Source organism: Notolepis coatsorum, assembly GCF_963971535.1.
Source record: "Notolepis coatsorum genome assembly, chromosome: 14".
In the NCBI taxonomy this organism is placed as follows: Eukaryota; Metazoa; Chordata; class Actinopteri; order Aulopiformes; family Paralepididae; genus Notolepis; species Notolepis coatsorum.
The window spans coordinates 19,705,289-19,731,119 of NC_140178.1; the positions used below are offsets into that span (position 1 = coordinate 19,705,289).

Consider the following 25,831-nt stretch of genomic DNA (forward strand, 5'->3'; position numbering starts at 1 on the left):
TCCATTACCCTTCCCATACCTGTACTCCCCCCCCCTTTACAATTGAGTAATTTATCTGACAAAGCAACTTAGATTGTGAACATGTCACCAGGAGGGGTGCATAGTATTATAGACATATTAGCAAGATAGGTAGTATAAGAATAGTAGCATAGTATAGTACATAATAGTAAAAATGTTAGAGGGTTGTTTTTTTTCTTTTCTTCAGATATTATTTCAGATATTGTTTGAAGAGGTGTGTAATTGGCCGGGTTTCAGCTGTCCTGACTGTACTGGGGAGTTCATTCCACCATTGTGGAGCGAGGACTGAGAATACAACTGAGAATAGCCTGCTTTGTTTTGATGACCTGGGTCATCTGACCTGAGTCTGGGGTCTGCTGCTATGACTCCTGGATTTCCCCAAGGGGATCAATAAAGGAATATCTTATCTTACCAGAGGACAATAACACACAAAAAAACATGGAGGTTAGCATTGTTATTATTTACTTAATGTGTACAAAGACGGGACAATCTATTAAAATAGAGGACAAACAAAGTGTGGATTTACACAAGATAATGATAATGAATGCAGCCCATTCTCTAACTGGAAAAGGAATTGAAAGACCTGATCTGTGTGAAATTGTACGTGTGGCCGTCATCACGTAATAGTTAAGCTACTGAAGTGTTTCCTTGTTCAGACTTCTTCTTCTTCTTGTCCTTCTTTAAGGTCTTCTTTAAGGCCTCCAAAGACAGCTGTGGGGACGCTCTTCTGCTCCAGCTGGACTTCTGTTGATAGAAGAGGAACGTTACCCATTTCACTACCACACTACCAAATGGTTAACCCTTTCACTGTGACAATACAGAAGGTTAACCCTTTCACTGCCACACGACAAAGGGTTAACCCTCTCACAACCACACTACGTAAGGGATAATGTATAGCTACGAGGTCATTGTCGCAAAATAATTGACCGACACGTAGTTTAAAATACAGAGCCGCCTCGGCAAGGGGTTTTAAACGTCAGTGAAGGTAAATTATTTTGCGATGATGACAGAGTAAAGCTATACATTATCCCGCTTATTACATGGCTAACTTACTAACAATATAAGTTCATTTGACAAATCGCAGTTCTGTGGCTCTGTAAGCCCAAATAAAGTGATTATTATTATCGCGGGCAGCCTCTGTTCTGGCTCCGCTGTAATCGTCACACACACTCCGCTGTCAGTGCAGCCGCGGCAGGTGTGTCTGATTTGCTGCACTGATGTGGGCTTGATTGCGAACAGCTGCGCACATCGGTCATTATTGTCCCACAGCGGTCATTATTGTGTAATAATGACCGCTGTCGGGGGGCTATTGACCAATCACAAGCAAGCATTTCGACGAATGTGAAAACGTCATGTAATAAAGAAGGTTAACCTTTCACTACCACACTACAGACGGAACCGTCTGTAGTGTGGTAGTGAAAGGTCAACCTTCTGTAGTGTGGTAGTGAAAGGGTTAACATGTTTCCACAAAGACTCAAGTCATATCCGATTCTTTCATGACAGTGTGAACAGCACAAATCACATGGAATCTGATCACTTTCAGATGTGGTCCTAAATCGGATACAGGTCAGATTTTTTGCAATGCAACCTCAGTCCGAACAGTCGTGCGACTTTCATGCGACTTTTACATCACTCTATATTGACATTCGTCACGATTATATTATTCATCCGACTTCTTTATTGTTCATTTGCCCATGTGGGTTAGTTCAGGAGCATGTGACCGGTTCACACTGGGATCCGATATTGGCCACAAAAAAATATAAATAAATAAATAATAATGTGAAACAGCCAAACAAACAAAAAAAGAATCATATCTGAGCAATAAATCAGAATTGAGCACTAATGCTTTCCGTGTGAACGTAGCTCGTGTTTCCAACAGCCATTGTACTTTCTATGCTATGGCTGAGGTGGGACATATTGTATCTGCCACTCACCCTCTGGTCCTGGCCCTTCGTCATCTTCATCGTCATCATCGATGTCGATCTCATCAGGGTTGGCCTGCTTGGCCAGCTCAGCCAGCTCGGTGCGAGACGCGTCACTCCTGTACAGACGCAGAAACACCAACAACAGGGGTTTAAGGAAAATGCAGGTTTTGGGAGCGTTGGGTCCAATGATCCCAGGTAGATGCGATCCCACAGGGCAGAAGACATTTTTTTTTTTACATTTATATTTAATTTGTAGGTAGTGGGAGTGGTTAAGGTTAGGTTCATAATAGGGTTGCCGTGGTGATGTGAAATTTCCCAGGACCAGTGTTACAAGTGACGCAGCACATTTTACAACATGACAGTCACTATTACATTTAGCTGACGCTTTTATCCAAAGCGACTTACAGGTTCTGTACCACAAGTCAGCAGGAAGCGTACAACTCTTTCAGCTGAGTAACAACGTTCATCAAAGTGTTGAAAATTGGGTGCAGCGGTTCTCAAACTAGGGGTCGTGACCCAAAGTGGGGTGGCGGGTAGAAGTGGGGTCGCACATTGGCAACTAAAAAAAGATATATCAAGAGAAAAAATGACTAGCCAAACTCTTTTTCCTTGCAAACCCATTGGCAGAGAAATGTGCTGATAATGAATTGGCGGGCACAGCTGGCATATCTAGCAGAGATCTTTGACCGCCTCAATGTGTTGAATCGGGGACTACAAGGTCGGGACACAGACCTGTTTGGACTCGCAGATAAAATAGAGAGCTAGATTAAGGAACTCAGTTTGTGGCACTCCAGGATAATCAACAGAGATTTTGGGGTATTTACTCAGCTTGATGGCTTTTTGGAGGAACAGAATGTTGCAAAAAAGAATTCGAAGCCCATCATCTGTAGCCACATAGAAGGGCTCATTGAACAATTTCGGAACTATTTTCCCGAAAGAGAGCACGGACAATTTGGACAACTGGATCCTAGATCTGTTCATTACGCATGACGCAACAGGCCTCCCACTGTCTGAGCAGGAGGCACAAATTGATCTTTCGTGTGACGAGAAAGTCAAGTTCACTGGACAGGCCCACTCAGTGCTGGATTTCTCAGCACAACGCAGCCACATATCATGGAACTGTTCAAATGTACAAGCACACCCTTCCCATTAAGTATTTTTTTGTATTCTTGAAAAGCGCATGTGAACGCATTCCTTTCTTTTTTTATGTAATGGCAACATATTTGGGCTAAATATGCCTCGTTTTATAAATGTGTATACAGAAACAATTCCGTTGCTTTTGTTGATAATATTAATTAATTTCATTGATAACAGTGCTGCAATTAAATAAATAATATTTATTTCTAATAAATATGCATGATCAAGTTTAACAACGTTCGCTTTTATTTTTACATTCCTTATTTCCACGTTGAAATTACACGATACATTAGTGTTGGGTGGTCGCCAAAAAAAAATCCTAAATAAAATGGGGTCGTGGTATAAAAAAAGTTTGAGAACCCCTGATCTAGTGGCAAAGATGGTACGAAGTTTAGTATTTTTTTCCCCATTTCAGATATTGATTGAAGAAGTGTGTGTTTTTAGTCAACAGCGGAAAATTGGTCGGGTTTCAGCTGTCCCGACTGTGGTGGGAAGTTTGTCACCATTGTTGAGCACTTACTTTGATCTCGACATCATGCGGCTATATTGATCCACTGTGTCCGTCCGTCTACGACTGTTTTTAATTAATTTTCAATGACGAGTATCCATTTGTTGGACAGACAGAGTTGACGTTAGGTTCTAATTAAAAAATAAAAATGTATCCTCAGCTCCTCTCCAGTCCAGCAGGGTTTAATCAGAAATAACCAGTTGTATCTCTAGAACCTCATTTCTCTCCTTCACGCAAAGTTAAATATACTCTAAATGAAAGTGAAACTTAAGCTACTCTGTACTACAACCCATATAATATATCTGCTGTCCGCACAGATCTTAGTTTTGAATGTTGTCTGACTAAGTATTACAAATTAAGAGTTTTTTTTATTTGATCAATGTGGGCACTGATATGCGAAAATGAACTAAATCGGTTTTATTTCTATAAAACACCGGTGGGGTGGTGGGCAAGTAATGTACTCAGTGGAACCTGAACACCAAGTAACACCGGTATCACAGACTACCGCGGCAAGCCTAACCTAGGGGACTGTTTTCTAGCCTAACCTAGGGGACTGTTTTCTAGCCTAACCTAGGGGACTGTTTTCTAGCAGAGAAACGCTCGTCTTTTTGAGAAGCTGGGAGGAACACATGACTACAGTGTTAGCGACCGGGGGACGTTTGATCTAGGGATCGTATCCAAACAAACAGTTCCAAGTGAAACCGAGTGAATATGTTAGGAAGATGTGTATTGCTGTGAAAAGGTTAAACTCTTGAGTGAATTGCTTTTCTTTCAGAGGGGGGGGGGGGGGGAGAGGGGGCTTCAAATTAGCCTCGTAAAATTAACTAAATAAAAGCAATGCTGTATAAACCTCCATGGTGGATTACACTGATGAAACTATATTCCACATCTCTGGAAGTTACGTCTTCAGAAGGTGAACAAGAGGATAGTGGAGTCTACAGAGGACAGGGGGGCATCCATACTCCATCCTCGGCCAGGCTTACATATTTCTACAATGACGGCATGTAGAAACCGAGGGGTTATAGGAAACAGAGAGGCATTGAGAAAAACAATCCAAACATGCCTGTATTTTCCTGGAAGACATTATTTACATGAAAGCGCACAATAGCTCCTTTCAAAAGCGGGCAGAATTTTCATTGTTTCTTCTGCCTTTAGGGTCATTTATGGTCGTTCTCCATTCCTGGAATGCGACGCAGCGTGCCACGCCGTCGACATGAGTTCATGGGTTCAGCAAGTGTTTCTGTCCGTGACCGACAGAAATGGTTCCACATGACAGTTCTCAGAACAAAACATTGTTGCGGCTCAGGAGGCGCTACAAAAACAGGGTATCATGCCGGTTTCAACAAGTTAGATTTAAGGCTTTTTAATACCACTTACGAGCATAATTCTATACCAATTTCATGACCATACTAGAGTTAAAAAAATAAATAATAATAAAAAACACATAGCGACACTGATCTGGCAGATACACTTGCACGCCAATTTTAAATACAAGCTCTCACCAGACGCACCAAGCTCCCGGTAGCCGGCAAAAAACAATGACTTGAATACAAAAACATTTCATGTATTTAATATTATTTCATCTACCATCATCCATCTTCATTTATCTGCCCCCCCCCCCCCCCCCCCCCCCCCCTCAAATCTAATACCTGTGCAAATTCAACTTTTTAATACCTTTTAAGGCCTTCAATTGAGAATTATGAATTTAAGACTTTTTAATAGCCCACAGGAACCCTGAAAAAGAGTTGGAACATGGAGAGATGCAGCTAAACGACCTCTGGAATCACCTAGCGTTGTGGTCTTTCCCACATTCGGTGGTGATAGTCTTCTATGACATCATAGTCTAGCGTTACAACCGGGCAGGGTAGCTAGCTTGAGGTAGAATGATCCTTTAGGTTTGAGCCGACGTGATCTGGTGTTTTGCCTCACGGAGCAAATAGAAAAGCAGTGAAATGATCTGATATTGCTTCCTGGATACGTTGTTAACGCTACACCTGGACAAGAGTGGACCACAGACCGCATACTAAATAGAAATCGGACGTATATCATGCGAGTTAGGGTACCTTGTGTGTACTGCACCTTGTGTATACCGTTTACTTATAGTATATATATTCAGATTAAATTATTTTATTGCCTATATTTATTGTAACATATAATATAACTGATAGATAGGGCATACAGACTTTGTTTACACTGATTATTCTTATATTCAGAATTAATTATATTGTTTACACAGTTTATTTTTCAAGTAGTTTTACATTCAGATCTAATTGTATTGCCTATATTTATGTCTTTCTACTATTTCCATACCTGTACCTCCCCCCTCCCCCATGCTGCTATGACGCCCACATTTCCTCCAAGGGGATCAATAAAGGAATATCTCATCTTACCTGACAAAGAGGATCTTTTCTTTGGGCTTGGGTTTGTCCTGTTCTGCCTCGGCAGCCATCATCTGTGCCTTCTGCTCCAGCATCTTCATGTCATCAAGCCCCATCTGGCCTGGAGCCAGGTCTGACACTGGACACACACACACACACACACACACACTGTTCACTTATGTTGACCAACAGACGGACAAGTACGCACACACCACAAACCGCCTCGGCCAGTCCTTCCTGCCGGTAGCCATCAGGTTCCACAGCCGTGGACTGCTGCCAATTGCTGGAGAACTAACGGCTGGTGAACTTGAGAACTGTTAGGACTGTCTGAGTCACTCTTAATAATAAACACTGCACAGACTCTGGTGCAGTGTGTTACTACAGTTTGGACCATGTATACCGTAATAACCGTCATCACTATTACTACTGTCTAATATTGAATCCTGCCACTCACTACTGGTCACTACTATTACTGTTATCACTATTGTCATTATTACTTGCACTTTGTTCTATGTTCTATTACCCATCCTACCTGTACCCCCGCCCCCATGCTGCTATGACACTTGACTTTCCCCCAAGGAGATAAATAAAGGAATACCCGACTTGTAGAATAGAGAGAATGAAAAAGTATAATTGTACAGTGGAATATATTCATGCAATAGTGTATCCAACTTAAAGGAGCACAGCAACATTATGGTAAATGTGATTACGGTCTTCTCCAGAGTCAGACAAGAAGATAGATACCAATTTCCTCTCGGATCATCTAGCCCAGCTGTTGGCCAAAAACACCTCTCCCGGAGTTTTAAGCTAGGCTAGCTGAAGCCGTATCCGCTTCCATTCATTTGTGCTAAGCTAGGCTAGCTTGCAGCCGGATAGCTTTCTACTGAACACACAGAGAGGAAATTAGTATTTATCTTCTTGTCTGACTCTGGAGAAGACGGTAAGCACATTTCCCATAATGTGTTGCATTAATAACCACACCATGTCCATTAGCCTACATTCACATTCTGGACTGCGGGGACATTTTTGTACTAGTCCCAAGCTGGAAAATGCTAGCCAAAAAGCTACCGCTGGTAAGATGTCCAATCCAACCGTTTAGTTTGATTAAAATGTTTACAAAACGGTGAATAACTCTGTCGGTCGTTGTGCAGGGTGTTCCCTCACCGGTGCCCGTGGAGCTGGTGGTGGCCTTCATCATCTGGGAGGACATGAAGTTGACCTGGGTGTTGTACGTGGCCTGGACGCTGCGCTTGATCCTCAGCATCTCTCGGATGGTGTCCTCGTTTCCGTGGCGGATCTCAAACTCTTTCCAGGTCTGCCAGAAGGTAGTAGTCATCTGTAAGAGACAAACGAGAAGCTCACGAAAAGGAAATCAGGGAATCGGCAGGTTACATTTAAGACTTTTTAATACCACTTAGAGCTCAATTTAATACCAATTTCAGGACCATACTAGCTAAACGAAAAACACTGAACTGGCGGCTGCACTTGTAATAGTATCTCAAGGGGAGATTTCATTCAAGTGTCTTTTCCTCATCAACAAACCAACACAAGAGGGCAGAGTCCTATCCTGAAGGAATAAAATCTAAATCTAACACAGGGAAATACATTCTCATCAATGACGACATTGTTGGTGGGGATTGATGTGTGGGGTGCTTGTTCCGAGGGGGGGGGGGGTTCACATGACTTCGAGCAACACTGTACTTATTGTACTTATTTTATGCCTATTCTTATGTCTGCACGTTCTACGTTGCACTACATTTATTGTCTTTCATACCTATTCTTATGTCTGCATTTTATACATTGTTTTTATTCTGTCAACTGTATGCTGATTTGATGCCTTATGTTAATTTTGTGCCACTTGCTGTGGGGCACTTTGGGCTGCGGTCCATGTGTGAAAGGTACTATATAGATAAGAGTTGTTATTATTTATTATTATTATATTATAAAAAATAATGTATGCATTGAAATGTCTTAAGTCTCGACGACATTGAAAATGAGGGCAACCTCAATTGTCCTTTTCCCGAACAAATAAAGGTTTGAATATGAATTGTTGCTCTTGGTTGAAAGCGGGACGGGGTAGAACTCACCCTGGGGTCACAGATCTGGGAACAGTAGGAGTAGATGGCTCTGCCCCGGTCGATCTCACCCAGCTTACTCTCCATGTCGGCGAAACGCAGACACATGTCCCTGGAATGCACATCTGGAAGGACCTGGGGGGAGGGGGAGCACAACACCGTCATCAGCGATTACAATAACCCCAGACTCATGAGACACTGGTATCATCAAGCAACACAAAAATAGGTTCTTCTTGATAGGGTTCTTCTTACTCCAGTTAAGGATTTACATGCTGGTTTGATAACAAGATTATGAACATTCCTGTGTATGTTATTTTCAACGAGAATTCCATTGGCTTACACTAATTTACAAAACCCTCCTTGGTCTGACCCCTCCTTATTTGATACACCTGTTAAAATAGTAATCTACTCCCTATAACACCAGAGCTGCTCACCATATCTCTATAACACCAGAGCTGCTCACCATATCTCTATAACACCAGAGCTGCTCACCATATCTCTATAACACCAGAGCTGCTCACCATATCTCTATAACACCAGAGCTGCTCACCATATCTCTATAACACCAGAGCTGCTCACCATATCTCTATAACACCAGAGCTGCTCACCATATCTCTATAACACCAGAGCTGCTCACCATATCTCTATAACACCAGAGCTGCTCACCATATCTCTATAACACCAGAGCTGCTCACCATATCTCTATAACACCAGAGCTGCTCACCGTGTCTCTATAACACCAGAGCTGTTCACCATATCTCTATAACACCAGAGCTGCTCACCATATCTCTATAACACCAGAGCTGCTCACCATATCTCTATAACACCAGAGCTGCTCACCATATCTCTATAACACCAGAGCTGCTCACCATATCTCTATAACACCAGAGCTGCTCACCATATCTCTATAACACCAGAGCTGCTCACCATATCTCTATAACACCAGAGCTGCTCACCATATCTCTATAACACCAGAGCTGCTCACCGTGTCTCTATAACACCAGAGCTGCTCACCATATCTCTATAACACCAGAGCTGCTCACCATATCTCTATAACACCAGAGCTGTTCACCATATCTCTATAACACCAGAGCTGCAGTGCTAACCAATGCCATATCTCTATAACACCAGAGCTGCTAACCATATCTCTATAACACCAGAGCTGCTCAGCATATCTCGCTAGATGTTCTCGGTGTTAACACTTCCTTTGGTCACATCCTCCTTCCAATTTGCTGCTCCCAGCAGTTGAAACGAGATGCAAACGACTTTGAAAATGGACAAATCGATCCCCCCTCACTACTTTTAAGGACTCTATTGCAGAGTTGTTTACACACACCTGCAAATGTCACCCAGCCTTTTAACTGTAATTTGTCTGTTCCGTTTCCAAATGACGCAAGGTGCACTTTATGAGCTCTACACAATATGATTGGAATTTCACTTTTTGCTCATCTCTCCAGTACACACACATTGGAACGCCATAGAGGTGCATAATGCATAATTGTGAGAGAGGTCACAGGGCGTGGTTGCTTGCGGGTTCCAACAGCGAAACGAAGTGAAATCACCCAAACAAGCTCTTCTGCTTGGGCACGTCTAGAGCCACAGAATCCATAAAGAGCTACAGTCTCATAGAATAGAATAAGGCTAAGATATGCTTCAACGTCGTCTGTCGCTGATATATATATATATTTTAAAAACATTTTGGGGCCTTCTGTATTTTTCACCCATCCCAATTTAGTCGTTATGCCAATTCCCTTCCTGGTCGTTGCGCACATTGCCCCACTGTCGGCCTGGGGAGGGTGTAGAACTACCACATGTCTCCTCCGATACATGTGGAGTCGCCAGCCGCTTCTTTTCACCTGACAGCGAGGAGTTTCACTGGGGGAACGTAACGCGTGCGGAGGTTCACGCTATTTCCCCCTGATCCCATCCCTGCTGAACAGGTGCCCCGACCGACCAGCAGGAGTCGCAGTTTACAACGACCAGGACCGATACCCCACCGGCTTCCCACCCGCTAACACGGCAAATTGTGTACCGGAGGTACCGCTGGATCCGATCCCAGAATCTCTGCGGTGGTAGGCGAGTGCTTAGTCCACTGTGCTACCCAGCCGCCCGTGTCGCCGATATTTCGCGCATGGGAGCTAGACCGACATACTTCCACGTCAGTTCAGCGCGTGGGTTGCATTACACCACCAAACCACTAGGTGGCTGTGCTGCAGTGTGTTCTACAAATGGCTACATTTTCAGACTTCCTCCGTCAGTCTTTCTTCGATTTGGTCCATGTTTGTAATGTAGTTGATAACGATCGATAATGGAACACTTCGAGCGAGCTCCCGATATAAATGATAAAATACGGAAGTACGTCAGGCGCGGCCCAGGGCAGCAGCGGCCAATCACAGCTCTGTGCCGTCCACGTCAGGTCGTGACAATTTGACGCATTGGTTACGTTTTTGACCAGCTGCATGTAGGCATCGCCAGTAGGCCTGCGGGAGCTCGGCAGGCTCGGCACAACCTTCACAACCACTTTGACGTCCGAATACAAACTACTAGGCATTAACCCTTTCACTACCACACTACAGAAGGTTAACCTTTCACTACCACACAACCTGTAGTGTGGTAGTGAAAGGGTTAACCTTATGTAGTGTGGTTGTGAAAGGGTTAACCCTTTTGTCGTGTGGCAGTGAAAGGGTTAACCTTCTGTATTGTCGCAGTGAAAGGGTTAACCATTTGGTAGTGTGGCAGTGAAAGGGTTAACGAGACGCCTCGTACCTCGATGGCCTTCTGGTAGATGGCTCTGGTGTAGGTGACTCCGTAGATCTCGGCGGCTCTCTTGATGTAGATGTTGAACATGTGATGCCTCTCGTCTGTGCCCACGGCCTGCGTCGCCCTCTCGTAGACGGCCATGGCGTGTCGAGCGAGACCGAACTCCTCCTCCAGCTTGGCATACAGCAGATAGATGGCTGGAAACCACCAAGCACAATGAAATTACATCAGCCCTCCATCCTTCCTCAAGTACATGTTATGGTTAGTATTCAACTAACGATTGCAGCTTCAAATTCCATACCAAGGGAAAACGAAATTGTGCTGGATTATATACATGTTCCGGTATATATGGGAAAACTGTGATTTTACACATTTCGCCCCGGGATATATGCAAGTAATTCTCCGTCAGGTTGGTAAATGTGAGATTCTTTAGGGCAAAGATCTGTAAAAAGGTGCTGTAGGTGGTATTCTTTTGTTAGAACATGTGTTCAATAGCTCTACATTCCGACAGCCATCACTGATATAGAGTGTTTGTCAGTAACATGGGCCTCCCAGTCCCTCTACTTTTCAGTAAACATGAAATAATTTTCTGGTATCCCGTTCCCACTTTATCCAATCAGGAGAGAGAACCCTAGATATTTTTACTTATTTCAAGAAATCTTACTGCAAAGCGGCTAGGTGCTCGCCACCAACGCAGGAGATGCTGGGTTCGAGCCCAGCTCTCGACGTTGCTACCAGCTTGGCTGGTCGTTCATACTAATACAATTGGCAGTATTAGGGGGTGGGAAGCTGGTGGGTGGGGATCGGACGTTGTGGACAGCGACTCCTAGAGGTCGGTTGGTGCGCCTGCGCAATAGAATCAGGAAGCAACGAGGGCGGCGTGTCCCTCCCACGCAGACCCTCGCCGCTGAGAGATCACGCTGTTCAAGGTGAAAAGATGCGACGGCTGCCTCCTCGAGTACCGGAGGGGACACGTGATGCAAGGCTTCGTCCACATTGCAGCCGGCTTGTGGGAGGCATGGCCAACAGCGTTCGAGACAGGGGAGGGTAGAATTGGACAATACGAAATTGGGGAAGGGAGAAAAATAGAAAATGGGGAGAAAAAGTAGATAAAAAATAAAAATCTTACTGCACTGATTATTTTACTTGTTTCAAGGACACATTAGCTTAAAACTAGTTTTTATTTCTCATTTTTGTCAGACCATTCTTTTGCAGCGTGGAGTTCTCTCTCCCGATTGGGTAAAGTGGGAAGGGATCAGATCTGAGCAACAAATCAGAATTGAGCACTAAGGCTTGCAAGTGTGAGCGTAGCCTATGATGTTGCCAGTTCTAATAACGCTTTTCAATAAACTTATCTTGGTCTTCCTGCTACTAGATGTTCTAACAGTTGTACCATCCGATGATCACACCAGCGAAGAACGTCTGAATCATAAGTAAGGGATAATGTTTAGCTACGAGGTTATTGTCGCAAAATAATTGACCAACACGGAGTTTAAAGTACCGAGGCGTCTCGCCGAGGTGTTTTAAACGTCAGTGAAGGTCAATTATTTTGCGACAATGATCGAGTATAGCTATACATTATCCCGCTTATTACATGGATAACTTACTATCAATATACCTAATTCATTTTACATCGACAAGACGAGATCAAATGCAGACGCAGTTCTGTTCCGTCGCTCCCGCTGTCATCATCACACACACTCCGCTGTCAGTGCAGCCGGCAGGTGTGTCTGATTGGCTGCACTGATGCAGTGTGTCAGTGGGCTTGATTGCGAACAGCTGCGCACAGCGGTCATTATTGTTCGGCAGAGGTCCGTTATCGAGTAATAACGGACCTCTGACGAGCGCTATTGACCAATCACAAGCAAGCATTTCGGCGAATGTGAAAACGCCATGTAATAATCTATTATAATGGAGTCGTCTCCGACTCCTCTCGTAGCATCAGGGCACTTACTCTTTGCAAACTTGGCGGGGCAGCCGTCCAGCGCCTGCTCAAACAGGTCTCTGGCTCGCTCCAGCTTCTTGCCAGCATAGCGGTCAATGAATTTGGTGAGATAGGTGTTCCAGATGTCATAGACATTGGGCCATCTGAAGAGAGCGATGCCACGCTCATAGGCCTGCGGATAGTTGGGATAACAAGACATGTTAGGATATTGTTAAAACTAGGCGCTGGTTTAGAATAATGAAAGACTCAACTAAATTAATTTAATTTAGTTGAATAATCTAGTTTGTAGTGAACTTGGGAAATCTTAGCTTCTTCTTCGGTGTGTTGTATGGAACATCATACAACAAACTCTAAAGTCCAATGCGCACACGGCGGGCGATTTTTGCGAGGCGACCGACAGAATTGTCCATTGTTATGAATGAGACGACCCACACGGCGGGAGATTTTCGAGCGACGATCGCGGACCAACTTCTGTCGCCTGGCTAAATATCGCCTCGATCCTATTTTGAGGCGACGGCAGGCGACACAGCAAGGACAATGAGCAAATAACATGACTTCTACTGGTGTATCATTTGTACACCATTAATTTAACAATACATTCATTGATCAATAACCTACGTATTATTACCATGCTACTTATGTTAATTATTATTAACAGGAACAATTTAAATAAATAACGTTAGTTGGAGAACTTAAGGTTTAGTGGCCGCTTGTCATTAACTAATAAATTGACAATGCGCCACGATGCACCTACACTACTAATGTTTTTATACTCGGGTAACAAAATAAGTTGTGGATGTTGACGGAGTTTAATGTCCAGGCTGCAGCCGATGTAGTTTGTAAGGTTTATTGTCCAAAGAAAATGATGGTTGAGAACAGACAGTTTGCGTCTTCCGTGAAAAAATATTCTCTCTCAGCATAACAATACTTGTCCAATCGGTGCCTAGTGAACGTATTGTAGCGATCCGTCGTGCAGAAATGTCAGGAAGAATGAGGAGAGGTTGTATTCGTATATGATGGTTTAATTCCAGCTCAATATGGGTTTTACAGGTTAATACTTCCCTCGTAATGGACAACACAGCTACCTGCTAATATGCTCGCTTCACGACAACCTAACGTCCGGTCCGTCCTCCCATATCTCCCGGTGGGAAACCACACGCCCAGCTAAACAGAGCTTATTATACCTGTGAACGGTCGGGTCTGGTGTGGGGTGCTAAGCGATTGTCGTTGAGCGACAGACGATCGCATCGCCAGGCGACGTCAGCCGCCCGCCGTGTGCATTGGACTTAAGGCTCAATACTTTGGTGTCCTTTAGTCAGTTTAGATCCATGATCACCAACCATTATCTGTAATTGTTTTAATTGATATTGTATTTTTTATTATATTTATCATGTACAGTGGGGGAAATAAGTATTGAACACATCAACATTTTGTTCAGTAAACGTATATTCAAGCGAAATTTGCACCAGACTTTGGTATTAACTCAAGAAATCCAGACAAAATCTAAACATTAAAGTCCATATGTAAATAAAGTTATGTGTAATAAAGTGGAATTAAAACAGGAAAAAAGTATTGGACACACTAAGAAAAAGCAGTAGACCACAGCAAGGAAAGGCAAGGAACTAGCTGAAAACCAAAACTAATTAGGAGGCAACTCTACCTCCTATCTGTGCTAATAATGTCAACTGGGTTAGAATATATTAATGGGCTATAAAAAAAAATACAAATAATTGTTACCAAGGTGCCACACAAGAAACAGCAAATGATGGGTAAAAGCAAAGAGCTCTCAAGACCTTCACAAACAGATTGTTGCAAATCATGAAAATAGAAATGGCTAAAGACGTATTTCACAACTTCAGAATCTTCCAGTAAGCACCATTGGGGGCATTATCCATAAGTGGAAGCAACATCACTCCATCATCAACCGGCCATGCACAGGAGCTCCTCGCAAAATTTCTGATCAGGGAGTCAGAAGGATACTTAGAAGAGTAGCCAGAGAGCCATGGACCACTAGGAAAGAGCTCCAGAAAGACTTGGAGGCAGCAGGTACAACTGTGACGGAAAGGACCATAGGCAATGCACTCCACCGCCATGGCCTCTGTGCCCGCAAGACTCCACTACTGAAGAAAAGACATGTTGAAGCGTGTTTAAAGTTTGTAAAACAACATTTGGACAAGCCAGTGAACTACTGGGAGCATGTACTCTGGTCAGATGAGACCAAAATGTCACACAACACACCATGTTTGGAGGAGAAATGGCACTGCAAATTACCCGAATAACACTATACCAACAGTGAAGTTTGGAGGTGGAAGTATCATGGTGTGGGGCTGCTTCTCCTCTCCTGGTACTGGCAGACTTCATATCATTGAAGGAACAATGAATGGAGCCATGTACAGAGAGATTCTTGAGATGAACCTGCTGCCATCCACCAGGATGTTGAGGATGACACGTGGGTGGACCTTCCACCATGACAACAATCCACAGCAAACAGCAAAGGAAACTCGCAGTTGGTTTCAGAGAAAGAAAATCAACTTGTTGGAATGGCCCAGTCAATCACCTGACTTAAACCCAATTAAACATTTGTGGAAGCATCTGAAGATCCAGATTCACAAGAGGCCCCGCCGCGATCTTCAAGATTTAAAGACAATCTGTGTAGAGGAATGGGCCAAAATCACACCCGAATACTGTGGGTAATTAGTTACATCATACAGAAAGCGTCCTTGAAGCTGTCATTACAAACAAAGGCTTCTCCACTAAGTATTGAATTAATTTCAGTTAGTGTGTTCAATACTTTTTTCCTATGTCATTCCACTTGAAATCATTGTAACTGAGGGCGTGCCCTCAATGATTTTTCCAGTTGAAATAAAGATTGATTGAATGAATGAATGAATGAATGAATGAATGAATGAATGAATGAATGAATGAAAGTATATCCGTGGCATAAAGCCACCGTTACCTTGAAGCTCTCCTCAAAGTAGTTGTGTTCTTCCAGGAACATGGCGTAGTTGATAATGATTTGCGGCGTCGCGATGCGGAGGTCAATAATACGGTCATATACCGCCTTCGTAGACTGAAAAGACAAGGCAAACATGAAGGAAAAGTTAGTTATTGAACCCGTTTAGTCCACAAGATGGACTAAGATGAGTGACCACTCTGAACATGCATAATTAGACAAGAGAAGATATTCCTTTATTGATCCCCTTGGGGAAATTCTGGCTTCATAGCAGCACGGGGGAGGGGAGGTATGGAAACACACAGACATGTGAATGAACGTACCTGGAAAGTGCCAAGACTTTCCTCCAGGTCCGCCAGCATGGACCAGACCTTCAGGGACTTGTAGACCCTGTTCTGAACTGGCTCCGATACGTCAAAGTACTCCGCCTTCTTGGACGGGATGGCTGTAGCTTTCTGTATCACGAAAAAGAAAGAGACAATATTGTGTTATTGTTATTATTATTTTTTACACAGGTTAAGAACAACTCTTAAATTACCCGACAGTCCAAGTATGGTAATAAATATTTAATTGAAAGAGTGATATTATTATTAATATATATATATATATATTTTTTTTTTGTTATTCCTGTTGAGGCCTCTTGGACCAGATCGACATTGTAAATAAGATCAAGATATAAGTTGATGTTAATGAAGAATATGAAGTCACCCTCAGGATGCGCAGCGCCTGCTCGTAGTTCTCGTGCCGCAGCTCCATCTCTCCGTATTCACACCACACGCCGGACAGGTCGTCCACCTGCTTGTAGTTCACCTTAGTGGCCTTCTCGAAGATGGTCCGAGCCTGGCCAGGAAAAAGATGATGATAATAATCAACTTTATTTGTATAGCACCTTTCATGCAAGAATTGCGGCTCAAAGTGCTTCACAGCAGCAAAAGAAGACTGAGATGAGCACAAAATTGGCAGATCAAGAGCAATGCATAAAGTGCAGACATAAAATCAGTATAAAACGGGCATCAAAATAGAACATTAAATCACATAGTTCTTCACATTAGGATCAATAGGCCTCTTTGTTTACGGTTTGATCAATTTACAATTACAATGATGATGAAGGCATAAAAAAGAAGAGCAACGCAAAACATGGGAAGTAGGGTTGGGTACCGAACTCTGAAGATGCTAAGCACATTTCCACATAATGTTGATGTGTTCCTTTAAAAATGATATATATATAAACATTTTAAAAAGAGTTATAGTGGCTAAGATTCCCCACCTCCACCCCAGGGGAACCACATGTACCCCTGTTGACTAGGGATGCCCCGATCACGTTTTCCACTTGATCAGTTTCCGCGATCGGCGAATATGACTAATTATCGGAATTCCCCGATCGCATATTTATACGGATTATCGGCCGATAACGATCGGTGGCCGATCGATCGGGGCATCCCTACTGTTGACCCAGGATCAAATCTCACCCGAACCTTCTCTCCTGCGTCACCTTTACTCTGCCTCTCATTTAAACATTTAAAAACACAATACAATGTGATTTATTTTGTGTGGCGTGTTACAACAATAAATAACAGGAACTGGTACCGTAACCGGTATCGGTTCAAATGTGAACGGTACCCAGCCCTAGTGGGTAGAGAAAACATTTGACTTGAAGTTGTTCTTGGTGTCCCGGAGGTTCGACTTACGTCATCCAGCTGCTCGTTCTCCTCGTAGAACTTAGCGAAAGACACCCAGAGCGAGTGAGGCTTCCCTGTGGCCTTGATGGGATCTACAGTCTGCACCGCCTCCGTGTACGTGTTGATGATCTGTGAGGGAGACGTTAGGCATCGATTCATTAGTAAAACTGTTGTACTGGTGCACGACAGATAGTTACTCCTGGTAGTATGTGAGACTTCTGAACAAATCTTGAAAACAAGATTAGATTAGATTCAAATGTATTCATACAGCACAAGAACAGTACCACGGAAATAAGTTTGGCATCCAACCAGAGTGCAAATGTAACGGTAAAGTGCAACAGCAATATACAATGTATGGGAGATTAAACTGGATATAAAATATATTAATCATTACTACTGAGTAATAGTGCTGTAGTATTAATATGTACAGTGATACACGTATGAAGACACTATGGTAGTAAGTCATACTGGCCAGCAGCGTAACTATATGCGGTAAATATAAATGTATATACAGCACTATTGTACATGCTATCATACATAGCTCTTTGGGTAGACTATAGTATGTTCAGTGCGAGTGTGTGCAGATTAGCAGCAGAAACAGTGATAAAACACTAGATTAGCTAGGTATGAGGACTAGAGGGGGGTCAGAGGGAAGCAACAGGATCAAGAAAAGAGGACGTGACTTGAGATAAGTCAATCAATACCAATAGTCAATACCAATAGTCAATACCAGGCTGAAATAGGGTGTCAGTGAAACATGGCAGAAATCAAAGCAAAGTGATCTGTTGCATTTTGACACCTTAAGTAAACAATTTCCAAACAAGTTCCCCCAACGAAGATAAGGAACGACTCACTAAGAACCTAGCAATAGGAAGAGAAAAAAAAGGCACCACAGGCGGCATCCAATGACCGCAAACCGACAGTCTAAGCCTATACTCGGTACAAGCAATGGATCGGATCAGCCGATACTTAAAAAGGTATCGGCGGTGAGAAGGTGGTTATGGGTGCAGCAGCTGTTGAAAGCCCACCTGTCTGGGATTGCCCTCGTAGAGCTTGACTCTCTTGTGCCACTCGTGCACGTTGTGGGGGTTCTGGCGCAGCAGCACGCTGTTCAGCAGGAGCGGCCGCCGGGCGATCAGCTGCTCAAAGCGGGCCAGCCGGAGCTCCAGGTCCACGTCGTCTGGGGAAACAGAACCAGGGGCGGGAGTGAGGCGAGCAAAGAGCAGGGGTGTAAAGTACTTAAGTATTGTAAAAAAAGTACAATTACTCAAGTATTGTTTTGGGGGATTTGTACTTTACTCGAGTATAATAAGGTTTGTACTTGTACTTTTACTCAATTACATTTCAGAGAAATGTACTTTTACTCCTTACATTTAAAATGCAGACCTACAAAGTACAAATCTCGCCGGTCCAACCATTTTAATTAGTATATTTGTTTCTCTGGACGAACTAACGTTATTAATCCTGCGGCCGCACTTTATTTAAAAACAGCCAATCAAATCCCCATCAATGGAAAATTAACCCACCCATACCCATGCTGATAAACACCTGCTATCAGAAGAATAGACGGTCAGAAAAAAGTTTTAACTTTAACTTTTTAGTACTTAAGTACATTTAAAAGTAGAAACTTTTTTACTTTTACTCGAGTGTGTTTTTAGCCAGATACTCTTGACTTTTACTCGAGTAGGATTTTGAGACGGTACCCATACTTTCACTCGAGTATAATTTCTGGGCACTTTTTACACCCCTGGCAAAGAGGAGGCGCCCCTCTCCTAAAAACCTACCATCCACCTTTAGTTTAGTTTATTTGACAACTCTCCATAATAGCTTGTACAATAATCCTGTATATACCTCATACACTAAAGCAGGAAGGCTCCCTCAACTGTCAGATGTCATGCACTAAAGCTGTTCACCTTGAAACTATACTACAGGTTCAAACCCTGTTTGATGGTCAAAGGCAACTCATTCCACTCCTGTGCTCCCGTGTGAGCAAATGAGCACCGTCCCACCGTCTACACCTTGGAGGATGCAGGTTTGCTCAGCGAGATCTGGTTCTGTGTGTTTCCCCAACACTAGATCTGGTTCTGTGTGTTTCCCCAACACTAGATCTGGTTCTGTGTGTTTCCCCAACACTAGATCTGGTTGGCTGTGTGTTTCCCCAACACTAGATCTGGTTCTGTGTGTTTCCCCAACACTAGATCTGGTTCTGTGTGTTTCCCCAACACTAGATCTGGTTCTGTGTGTTTCCCCAACACTAGATCTGGTTCTGTGTGTTTCCCTACCACTAGATCTGGTTCTGTGTGTTTCCCCAACACTAGATCTGGTTCCGTGTGTTTCCCTACCACTATATCTGGTTCTGGTTCTGTGTGAATCCCTAACACAATGAAAACAGCTGCTGAAATATTTGGGGGCCCTGTGATTGATCATTTTGAGCACCATGTCGAGAACCTACCGTCTTCGTTCTTCCCCATCTCAGACGTGGTCTCCATCTTGGCAGCGATCATGCTCTCCTCAAACTGGGCGTAGCTGTCAAAGACCTGGGTGAAGTCCCTCACCGTCACCACCGTCAGGATGGCCTCCTCATACACATCACGTGCCTGAGGGAGGGGGGGGGGGGTTGTTGTTTACAGAACTGACTTGTTTTTACCCACCAACCTACTCGTCCATAGATTAGATTCAAATGTATTGTCATCATAAAGCACACAGAACAATGAAAAGAAGTTTGCTTGCCATCCAACCGGGGTGGAAATGTAACAGTCAAGTGCAATAGCAATATACAATGTACAGGTGATTAAACTATATCAAATAGTACTACTGAGTAATAGTGATAATCAGATGCATGTAGAGTAGTAGTATTAATATGTACAGTGATACAGGTATAAAGACAGTATGGTAGTAAGTCATACTGGCCAGCAGTGTAACTAGTAAGAGTAGGTAGGTGATATGTACAGATATAGTATCTACAGATAATGTGAAAAGGATTATATGCAGGTATGTACAGACAGATAAATAAATAAATAAATACATACAGAGATACAGTAACGCATCTCAGGACAACTAAGGTTTAGAACTGGTCAATTTGATTTCACTGAAATTGTGTCTGTTGTAGTGGTGTTTAGAAAATAAATTCCTACCTTCTCAAAGTGACCGCTGCGGATGTAATAATCAGCCAGCGAACACCAGAGCTTGCCAAGCTGGTCCGTGAAGCGTGTGAGGCCTCCTCGGATGATGGCCCCGACGTTCAAGGACTTGACCTTATCAGGGTTCTGGGAGATCAGGTCACACAGCTCATGCCACAACTGTTGAAAGAGAACCCGGGGTGAGGTCACAGTGATGAGGTCATAGTGATGAGACTATGATGTGGCCATAGTGATGAGACTATTATGATGTGGCCATAGTGATGAGGTCACGGTGAGAGAAAGAAACCTCACCTGGTAGTTGGACTTGCCGTCCTTGGACACAAAGCTCTCGTCGTTGACGACGGCTGCTAGTCGAACGGCTGCTTCGTCCAAGCGTCCGACGGAGTGCAGGTAGTCTATGTACTCCTCCGCGTTCTCTGGAGACAGCTGTAAGACGCATCATATTTTAATCAGTCTCCTACTTGTGCGTGGGTTAGCAAATAAAGCGGTACCTGAAATAAATAATTTAACAACATTCATTTAAACTTTAAAATTGAAACCTTTCCAGTAGGGAGGAAAGATGTCTCGAGCGTGGCCATACTTGACGATAATAAAACTGCAAACTGTGGCAAGCTGGTGGTGAGGTGATAATAATAATAAATTAAATATATATGTATATTTAAATACCCTTTTTTACTAAGTACCCTTTCTGGCAGACGTTTGTGGGGTCAAACCTTTAAGTGTTTTCTCACCTTTCTCACCAGCAGCCGGAGAAATAACGGCAGACGAACTCGAGAGCCATGTGTTTGACTCTTACCACCTAAACTGCAGACTACAACGTATATCATGCTAGGTATGGTACCTTATGTATACTGCACCTGTGTATACCGTTTACTTTACTTACTCAGTATATATTCAGATAGTACCGAATGTTTTATTGCCCATATTTATTGTAACATAATATAACTGATAAGGCATACAGACCCTCATCTGCACCTTTGATTACTTGCTCATATTCAGAGCTCATATTATATTGGTTACACTGCTTATTTTGATCTCTACTATAGTTTTATTGCCTATATTTATGTCTTTTTACTATTACCCTGCCCATACCTGTACCTCCCCTCGCCCCTCCCCCATGCTGCTATGACAACGGAATCTCCCCAAGGGGATCAATAGAGGAACATCTTATCTTACCTTGAGGTACCTGCGGTAGACCCGGATGGCGGTCTCGGGCAGGGGCAGGTTGCGGGCAAAGCGCAGGTACAGGGGCCAGATGCGAGGGTGCTGGGTGACGGGCAGGGCTCGGAGCGCGCGGTCGCACGTTCGCCGGCTCCTCGTGATCTTACATTGGGACACTAGGAACTGGCAGTAATCTATCCATATCCTAGGCATCTAAGAGCAGGAAAGATAAGACCGTTAGAAGTTTAAATGCCAATCGTACAGACCACAAGTGTATGTTGTGTATCGTTTATGTTTTCTTGTGTTTGTCGCTGCCCGGTCTTTCTGACCCTGCCTCGCCTGCGCAGCGTCAGATGGGCGTGGCCTGAGCAGCGTCAGGGGGGCGTGGCCTGAGGAGCATCAGGGGGGCGTGGCCTGAGCCGCGTCAGGAGGGCGTGGTGCTGTCCTTCCCTGCTGTGGAAGGTTTATTCAAACACCCAAGCCTGCACCTGAGACTTTAGAATTAATAAGAAGCTACCTCTTAAAGCTAACGTTACATAAGCTAGATAAATTACTATCGTTAGCACTGATGCTCACAGACGTCCAGGCGTTGCCGTTAATATCTCGGTCGTGGCAAGACCCGTTAGTCCTGACAAGGTTTGGCGGAAACTGCCCAAATGAGCTCCTCCTCCGTTATCGATTGGTTTGTTTTGCTGTCGATTTTTCTTCAGACACCTCAGATTTGTAATCCCTCCCCTCGGTTGATTTGATCGGGCCGTCAGCAAGAAGGTGACAGCTTTGCGGCTAAAGTTTTAACCCTTGCAACGGAGAGCACCCGAAAAAGTGTTGCTTCAAAGTAGTTTGTAGGAGACGAGCGCCTGTGGCGACCAAACCATCCGTCGCGTCCAATGTGATCACAGCACATGTGATACATCTCCTTAGCAAAACTGTCAGCAAAGATTGTTTAACCCTTTCACTACCACACTATGGAAGGCTAACCCTTTCACTACCACACTACAGACGGTTAACCTTGCACTACCAGACTACAGACGGTTAACCATCTGTAGTGTGGTAGTGAAAGGGTTAGCCTTCTATAGTGTGGTAGTGAAAGGGTTAAAGAGAACCTATTAGCCTAAACTCCGACACGGGTGGAACAGCCAGGCAAACGGGGCGGGTCAGAAGATGGAGTAAGTCAGTGGTTCCCAAAGTCGGGGTCGCGACCCCAAAGGTGGGCCGCGAGCAGACACGGGAGGGCCGCGAGATGATTTAAAAAAAAAATTGTCAGGCCACTGAAATTAGAAGCAGGCCAGGACAGTGTTTCTAGTTGTATTCTAAAATTCTATTCTATTGTATTCTAAAATGTGACTATATGGTTTTATATTAACTTAATAAATAAACAAAAACGAAAAATCTACTTATTTCAACGAACATTTCAAACTCAATAACAGATTATGCACATAAAACGCTGAAAACAACCGAAGCAACAATAGTATTTTAATGAGGCTATTATTATTATCATTATTATTTTGCAACAAGTTAGCCCTCTCATAAATAGCACATATAAATGAATAACTAACTTGAACTAACTTAATAGGATTGAAGTGATATTTGGCTTAAAAAATCGGTCGCTTGGCAAAAAAGATTTAAAAAAAAAAGCCTGACGATGTGCATTGGGCCGCGGCTCTCTGACGCCTTATTTTCTCGCCTGAAAAGTTTGGGAACCCCTGGAGTAAGTGACACCGTTAGGGAGCCTCACCTTATGCATGAACACGAGTGCTCTTTCATGGCAGTTGTTGATCTCCTCATAAACCGGCTCTGAGATGCACTTCCCTTTCACCTGTTTGCGTCTTTCCCTCAGGTAATTGTACCACAGCTTATAACTGAAAATACAAGAGGGAGAGAGTTAAGACAGATGAACAAAGTGAGCGCTTCATAATCATAGTATTATCACTTTTCAAATGTATCGTCATTATACAGCACAAGTACAGTACAACGAAAATAAGTTTGGCATCCAACCAGAGTGCAAATGTAGCAGTAAAGTGCAACAGCAATGTACAATGTACAGGTGATTAAACTGGGTACAAAATATATAAATGAGTAGTACTACTGTTAAATAGTGAAATTTTTGCTCTTATTTTAGGTGCTGGCCAATGTAGTCATTCAAGGAATATCTCATGTTATATGGATAACACTGTCTGTGGCGTTTGATTAGTGAAGATGTTTCTGTACCTGCCAGGGAGCTCTTTCAGGGCTCGTTCATATATCATATTAAGAGTAGATTTCGGGGCATTTTGTTTGAATTCGATGTAGCGCATCCAGCATTTAATAGAGTATGGATTCCTGATGATCTCCTCTTCATATGGTAGATCATCTTCCTCCTGTAACATTAAAGGTTCACAGTACACAGAAAATGATTAATAATAATAACAATCAACTATTTGTATAGCACCTTTCATACAATAATTGCAGCTAAAGTGCTTCACGGCAGTAATGTAGACAAATGGACATAAAATAGACATAGAAGGCATAACATGAGCAGATAATTGACATAAATGGACAGAATAAAGCAGTGCAATGAAATAGGTCTCATTTACAGAATAAAAGCAATGCAGCATAAGGTGCTAACATAAGAATAGACCGTACAAGAATCGAAATGGCAGAGTGGATTAAAAGCGGTGGGTTTTTAAGCTTACTTTTGAAAATATTTAATGAGCTAGCGCCCCTAATTAGCAGTCATGTTAGTTTAAAAAGGCTTAATCGGGCCCAGTTGGTGGCCCCACCAAAATAAAAATGACAATGCCTGGAGACATGGTTTATTTTCTAGTTGACTAACTCAACTTGATACAAAAACAAACTGAGACAGCTGGTAAACATGAATGAATTAATGAAAACTTTATTTAACAGATTGCAGAATGGGTACAATACAGTACAGCTCAATACACACAATTGTTAAGGGGATGCAGACCAGAGAAAGACGTTTGTCTTGTTTACATCAGGGTCCTCCATTTTCAATTCATTCATATTCAGATTCCTTTATTAAGCCATTTGTGTAAACACATTGGTATTGTGTGGCTGTAGTGGTGTACAGTTTGTTTACGTTGGTCATGTTTGTGAATATACTCAAGTAACATGGACCTATTTTGTTTACGACGGTTTTAAATCAGTTCCAAAAAAAGTGTATTATTTATTTCCCATGATCTACAAATCAAACTATTCGCAAGTGACTATACGTTCAGCCAACGTTGTCTGTATCTTCTGGCATCCTGTTAACGAGTCGTTTCTTAGTTCTAGTGAGAATAACTAGTTAGTTAAACTACAACATAGAATGACTAAACTATATTTTGTTTACTTTCAGACTGTTAAGTTTAAACGTCACACTGAGGCCACAACTTGCATATAAACATAGCCATGCTAAAGTTGACTAGCTAGCCGGTTGTAGCGTAATAATACCCCCCGTGCTAATTGAGACTAATACTAACAATACATAGAACATAACTTACAAATATGACGTTCGGTATTCCATTTTGCATGTTTCTCTTCAGACTAAATGAATGAATACCACCAAGTTGGAAGCAGATTTCCTACAAACGTCTTCTTGTTGTCGTTAGTTAGCTTCCAGGCTAACGTTCACTTCCAGTTCCTCAACGTGTGTGCTGCGTGCGGTGATGACGCTGTTTCCGGTTTTGCTGTTGAGGCGCGCCGCGTTGCTTTTCAAAATAAAAGTAGGAGTCTTTTTAGACTACGCTCGCCCTGCAAACCTGGCTGTAGCCCTATTTTGAGGAATTCCGCCAAGTAAGTGGAAGATTGCTCCACTTCTACAAGGTCAATTTGCATGTTCTTGGTATCTAGGAACATCTAGGGAGGACCTGGGGGTATGTATGTCCAGTGTCAGCAATATTGTGTCTGTTACTAGGCTTGAGTAAATTGTGATGAAACAAAGGAGAATATAAATTATGATTATTTTTTTGTTTGCATCTTTGCCGGTGAATAACACCATGAAAACATTGAGGTTCTTTTGATTACGCTCACTGAGCCTATTCAGCACCTTCTTGAGATCAAGTGTACAAAAAAAATCTAAGCAAATGAATAAAGGGAAGATGATTAAACAGAAGGATTTGTAGATACAGTAATAAATTATAATGCATTTTAATTATAATTTCATATTTGACCTTG

At 43.0% G+C, this 25,831-nt stretch overlaps 1 protein-coding gene across 1 annotated transcript; it reads right to left on the minus strand.

Moving 5' to 3' along the window:
* Positions 1-482: 482 nt before the first annotated feature.
* Positions 483-25,295, minus strand: xab2 (XPA binding protein 2). Its single transcript, XM_084328636.1, has 19 exons — positions 25,159-25,295; positions 23,888-24,036; positions 23,415-23,538; positions 21,695-21,892; positions 20,810-20,944; positions 20,513-20,677; positions 19,831-19,975; positions 18,407-18,558; positions 17,388-17,507; positions 16,408-16,539; positions 16,023-16,154; positions 15,703-15,816; positions 12,756-12,918; positions 10,808-10,998; positions 8,054-8,176; positions 7,131-7,302; positions 5,979-6,105; positions 1,953-2,059; positions 483-762 (listed from the first exon to the last, which is right to left on the minus strand). The coding sequence occupies exons 1-19, from the start codon at positions 25,186-25,188 to the stop codon at positions 671-673; spliced, it is 2,571 nt and encodes an 856-aa protein (XP_084184762.1). The 5' UTR covers positions 25,189-25,295; the 3' UTR covers positions 483-670.
* Between the last annotated feature and the right edge of the window lie 536 nt (positions 25,296-25,831).

What these genes read in the sequence shown, in the direction of transcription:
- xab2 (XM_084328636.1), bottom strand. Translation starts at nt 25,188, where the DNA reads ATGCAAAATGGAATACCGAACGTCATATTT. An exon ending in GATGGGGAAGAACGAAGACG is followed by an intron (nt 18,559 to 19,830) that starts GTAGGTTCTCGA and finishes CTGTTTCCCCAG; the next exon opens with ACGACGTGGACCTGGAGCTC. An exon ending in TCTACCAGAAGGCCATCGAG is followed by an intron (nt 8,177 to 10,807) that starts GTACGAGGCGTC and finishes CCCTCCCCCCAG; the next exon opens with GTCCTTCCAGATGTGCATTC.